Here is a 5,671-nt window from a genome sequence, read left to right on the forward strand (position 1 = left end):
GGCGGTTGCGGGTCCTCATCGTTTTCGTTGATCCGTCGTTGTTGGCATTCTTTTCTCTTCAATTTATTTTTCTGTTTTTTTTGGGCTTGCTTGTGCTGAGGCCCGAGCATTTGTATGGTGTGGTCGTTGCTTTATAATCTAAATCTAAAGCGGGGGGCAGCCCTTTTTCGGTAACCTAGAAACGCAGGCAACCATCAAATAAAATAGACATACCCCTCCACCATTAAAGAAAAAAAAAGATTAGCAACTACTACAGATTCAGTACCACACAAGCAAAAGAAACCATAAAAAAGGAGATGCCATCACAAGAAGCAATATCAAATACTACAGAAGGCACCAAACCCACATCCCCAACCTGGCCTTGCAGTTAGAAGGCGAGACAGGTGTACTCTACAGCACATTATGTCAAAAAACAGAACACGAATGAGATAGGTGTACAACACATTATATCAAAATCGTGTTAATATTCAGCCTTGCAGAAAATTGTTCCTAGGTATTGAAATTACTGCCACAAGAAGCATAAGCATAACCGACCTCGCTTTCACACCACAAAGGTGAAAACATTCTTCATTGCCTTCTTCTAGAAGGCTTCCCCTGCACATCAGACAACATCAGCAATATGAACTTCTAAGCAGAACTTATTCAACCATAGACAGCAAACCCTACCTGCGAGCAACCTACGTAGGGCAAGACACAACTCTGGCTGCTCCTTCTGGACAGCCACATCCACCGACATTCGCTTGTCTTTATCATCTTTAATGTCCTTCTAGAAGAAGAATCAGATGAAAACATCTTGTTAATCACTTTGTTTTTTGATCGTGCTACGGCGGGCTTACGCCAGCCTGAACCATTTTCATTATAGATAAGATTGAGATACAACACGACGGTTACAACAGATATCACCCGACACATAGGAGAAGGAACCAGGAACAACAGAATAGAAGATAGACAGAATAGAAGGAACCAGGAACAAACATCTTGTTAATTACTTTGTTTCAATCAATTAATGTACTCAGGTTTTGTTGCTCACCTCTATTTTGTCCTGGTGAGTGTAAGCTCCGCTCATACACTGTACATTGTGAATTGGATCTTGTCCATTGTAATGATACTGTTTCAGAACTTCTGGACCTGGATTAACTCCCTTGTGTTTATCTCTTACCGCAACTTCTTCACGGTAGTCGTTCATGGCCTTTACGAGTCCAAAATGCTTACTGTCCCATGGTAGTGGCCACGCGTGGTTCTTCACCCTTGTAACATATCATCTAGTGTACCCTTTTTTATACTCGGAAGACAGTTACTATACAAAAGAAAAACGGGTCAGTGAAAAGAAAAATACATCAGAATCCCAAGGATGCGATTTAGGACGTACATGCTTGTTAATGCCATCAATTTTGATGCCAGATGGTCAATTATGGAGCACGAGGCAGTATTATACCTGAACTTTGCTGCAATTGAAATAGTATGAAGAATATTACCAAGCCCAACCCAGTCCATTAACTGTGCAGCCTCCAATTCGATATCTGAAATTGCAACATCCCAATCTATGAATATTGATATAGAGAACAAAGACTATATAGATGATGTTGCAAAAAAAAAAAACAGCAACTAATGACATAGCTTAATAAATGACAATTTTCTTAAAGGTGGGAGATAGATAAAAGGGGTGATACATGATTCTCTTGTACACAAGACTGGAAATATCAGCGTATGGCATACATGATTCTCTACAACTTCTATCAGAATGCTGTCTTTGTGCTAATGCTCTTATGATACATATTCAGTTCTGTATGCCTTTCTCCTATGCTGTAAGCTTCTGTGTTTTCTTTTGTAATAACTTGTCATCTAGAGTTTGACTATTCAAACATAATAACATACAGAAGTACCATGCCCCTCCTTTTGACCTTTTTCTGGGATCTTGTAACGCATGTTGATCTAATTTTTTAATGATCTATTGTAGGTATATCTTTGCACACTGCACATTCTGCAATTCTTGAGCTAACAGATTGGAGTAGTGTTTTCTATTCCCTTATCTACACACAGTTCCGAAAGTACCGGTTGGTACTCTAGACAAGAACTTGAGCCAAGATACTCTTCTTTACTATCCGAGAGGCCCTGTGGCAAAGTCCTCTCCTTCTCTATGTATCTTTAGTCACATACAACATGGGGAGTGTGGGAAGTTTATGGACAAATTGTGGTGGCTATACTGTTAATATTCATCTGGCCATGGACATTCGATGTTGGGTTTGGGTGCATATAACTCATCTCGCCATATGGGGCTCTATAGGTACAACGTTTGTGTGTGATGTTAATAGATTCTGCAACTATATTGCCTAACAGAGGGTAAGTTCTCACTGATTTGCTCCAATAATCCCTCTAACAGTATTTCTGCAGGATGAAGATTGAAAAATCACAAGTGCTATCCGACAATTATTATTCATAATATTCTTTTAGTGCACAAACATCAAATTCCATGATTTCCATTTTTATATTTCACATTATTCTACCAATAGCATTGTGTGATAAGTTCTCACACCTGTCGGTATGCACAAGTTGGCAAAAGGTATTCTGGTTGTAAAAGAGGCTGAAAAATACGATGAAGCGGCAGTTGCAAAGAACCAGCTGTACGGATATGCATGATAAAATAGTACTCCCTCTGTCCCAAAATATAAGAACGTTTTTCACACTACACTAGTGTCAAAAACGTTCTTATATTCTGGGACGGAGGGAGTAGAATTTACAACCAAGGAAGGATTACTGACAAATGTACCTCTGTTTTGAAAATTAACCAACTTCACTACAATAGCACCACCAACTCTTGAATGGTATATATTATGTATTGTAAGATTGCCATGATAGACTCCATTTATTCTGAGCTCTTCAATAGCCTCCACAATTTGTCTGCAATGGTATTTTAAGTTTTTAAGTTACATACTAATAATAAAAGTACACACATGTTTGAAAAAAATCAATTAAATTTACCTTATAACATCTCTAAGAGACTGTGATGGGACGGCATTACTGCCCTTCTCGGTCAGAAGCAATCTGACTAAAAACCAAGTGAGAGGTCCATCATGAGGCTCCACAACAACAGCAATGTTTTTCTGGTTCGAGAACGGCAGTTCCAATTTTTGTACAGCTTCAACTCGTAAAATATTCCGATGCCTCAGATTCATAATTGATATCTTAGGCAAATTTTCTGACTCTTTCAGATGCAGACAGACTAGAGGCCTATCCTTTGGTGCTAACTGAGCAGTTGCAGTGAGATCTGAAAGCTTATTGATTTGATAATAAGCAATGACACCACCATTACGTAATGGATTCAACTTAAACTTGTTTAACTCCCAAGGAATTAGTTTTTCATCCACAAGGGCAGGTTCCATCTGACAGAAAGAAATAGTGTGCATCAGCTAATGATGAAAGCAATGTAAACAAGGGTGATACAGTAGAACTTTCTAAGAAAAGAAGTGCAGAACCAAATATAGATTAACACAGATAATAAGGGTGATACAGTGAACTTTCTAAGAAAAGAAGTGCAGAACCCAATATAGATTAACATTGAAAATAAGGGTGAAACAGGTGAAATGATTACAACCATCTTACTAGCCAAAATTGGAACATGGGGTATAGTTACAGCAATCAGCTCCATCACAAGATCAAGACCAAAATCATCTAGTTAAGTAAGGTACACACAGCAACAAATAAACAAAATAGGATAGCCAAAAGAATTAAAAAGACCATCAGAGATGTTGCGCTCGCCTTTCTTGGAGGACTGGGTAATGAAGAATAGGATGAATCCAACCTTTCTCGCCCCAATGGTGGTCCCCAGTCCCTGCTACCACAAGGAGAATTAGGAAGAATGCGGGAATATCATTCAGGAAGCAGAATGAAGAGATGAACTCCTTTGGAAGGTTTAATACGCAGAATGTCATTACCTACGAGCAGTGGTTGCTACGTGGAGAAACTGATCTGGGAAGGGAGTGGAGAGGGCGGTGAGGAGGAGGGGTGGTGTTCTTCTCGGAGGATTCCTCAACCTCTTTGGAGGAGGGGACCTGCTTCAAAAAGCAAGAACCAACACAATTAATGTGGTTGGCGATCTTACTACCCAAAATTGACAGATGGAAACTGCTTGAATCACAAGATCAATACAGTTAGCTGGAGGCAGGCAAGGAGGCGGACTTACAGACTTCATTGCCGATGAGGGGCGCCTCCAGGTCACGCCGCAGTCAGGGCGGGGGACAGGGACATGGGCGGCGGAGGGGGGGAGGTCTATAGCGCAGCGTCGGCGGCGGTGCCGCCGCCGAGAGGGGGTAGAGAGGCAGGAAGAACCTCCTTGGAGATGGTGTCCTGCTTCCAAAGGCAGGAAGAACCGACCACAGTTAATGAGATTGAAAATTTTGCGGAAAAATGATAAAGGAGGAGTTTCTGATAATAGAAGAACAAAGCCTGACAGAGTTAATGCGATTGAAAAATTTGCGGAAAAATGATAAAGGAGAACTTTCTGATAATAGAAGAACAAAGCCCAACAGAACGACACAGAAAACAATGGTGAAACAGGCAAACAAATTATCAGGCTATCTTGCAAATCAAACAGCAAAACACGGGTAGGCAAGAAAAACTATGATTCATGTATGAAGCATGTTCAAAATGTTACAGGGTCAATCAATGTGAAAATGAATCACCTTCACAAAGCAACGCAACACAAGCTGATCCATCAACTAGTAAACAGCTCATTAATTTTCAGAAGCGGTAACATTTAACAGAATATCCAGATTCATTGCTGACAACAACTGCAGAATTATAAAAGTACTTCCAGCACAGGAAATCAACACGGTACAAATGCTAGGTCCTTCACCAATTATGTCGATCCTGATCGACTCAAAGCAAGTTCCGGCCCCTCAGATCACCTCTTGAGGTCACAGAAAGATACAAGCACAGGGATCCATAGAGATAGTCAGGAGAGAAAGAAAGTTTTACCTTCAGGAACAAGACACGTCACGAGTTTCTTTCTTCCTGCTCCTTGGGGAAGGCGAGCTGCTGCTCCTGCTGTCACTTGAGCCGCTCCTTCCTCTTGGAGGCCTGAGAGAAATGGCACTTTTTTTAGTTTTAGAAATAAGCTAGAAATTCAGTTTCAAGATCAAACATGATGCAACAGAACATAAGATGCAACAACACCGGATACAGCCGCTTACCTTCTAAGGCTGTGACTCCTTGAAACCCGTCTTGGTGCCTTTCCTAGAGGACTGGATAATGATGAACAGGATGAATCCAACCTTCCTCGCCTCAATGGTGATCCCCAGCCCCTGCTACCACAAGGAGAATTAGGAACACCGCAGGGCTATCATTCGGGAAGCTTGACGAAGAGATGAACTCCTTTGTAAGGTTGACAAGGCAGAATGGCATTACCTACGAGGAGGAACTAATCTGGGACGGCAGTGGAGAGGGCGGCGAGGAGGAGGGGTGGTGACCTTCTCGGAGGATCTCTCAACCTCTTTGGAGGAGGGGACCTGCTTCCAAAAGCAAGAAAAACACAATTAATGTGGGCTGGCGATCTTACTGCCCAAAATCGACACACGGAGGCTGCTGAATTGAAGATCAAATACAGTTAGAGGGAGGCAGACGAGGAGGAGGACTTACGGACTTACCCTTGTCGTTGCCGATGAGCGGCGCCTCC

General features: G+C 41.6%; 1 protein-coding gene across 1 annotated transcript; it reads right to left on the bottom strand.

The window, feature by feature from the left end:
* Positions 1-255: 255 nt before the first annotated feature.
* On the bottom strand, positions 256-4,046 carry LOC123059476 (uncharacterized). The gene is made up of 8 exons (XM_044482042.1): positions 3,933-4,046; positions 3,757-3,829; positions 2,980-3,380; positions 2,768-2,898; positions 1,370-1,520; positions 1,031-1,297; positions 667-766; positions 256-594 (listed from the first exon to the last, which is right to left on the bottom strand). Exons 3-6 carry the CDS (start codon positions 3,378-3,380, stop codon positions 1,243-1,245), a joined length of 738 nt encoding a protein of 245 aa, XP_044337977.1. The 5' UTR covers positions 3,757-3,829; positions 3,933-4,046; the 3' UTR covers positions 256-594; positions 667-766; positions 1,031-1,242.
* Between the last annotated feature and the right edge of the window lie 1,625 nt (positions 4,047-5,671).

The sequence above is a fragment of the Triticum aestivum genome, chromosome 3A (genome assembly GCF_018294505.1).
Source record: "Triticum aestivum cultivar Chinese Spring chromosome 3A, IWGSC CS RefSeq v2.1, whole genome shotgun sequence".
Taxonomy (NCBI): Eukaryota; Viridiplantae; Streptophyta; class Magnoliopsida; order Poales; family Poaceae; genus Triticum; species Triticum aestivum.

What these genes read in the sequence shown, in the direction of transcription:
- LOC123059476 (XM_044482042.1), bottom strand. Translation starts at nt 3,380, where the DNA reads ATGGAACCTGCCCTTGTGGATGAAAAACTAATTCCTTGGGAGTTAAAC. An exon ending in GGTTAATTTTCAAAACAGAG is followed by an intron (nt 1,521 to 2,767) that starts GTACATTTGTCA and finishes TTGCAATTTCAG; the next exon opens with ATATCGAATTGGAGGCTGCA. An exon ending in TTGATGGCATTAACAAGCAT is followed by an intron (nt 1,298 to 1,369) that starts GTACGTCCTAAA and finishes TCTTTTGTATAG; the next exon opens with TAACTGTCTTCCGAGTATAA.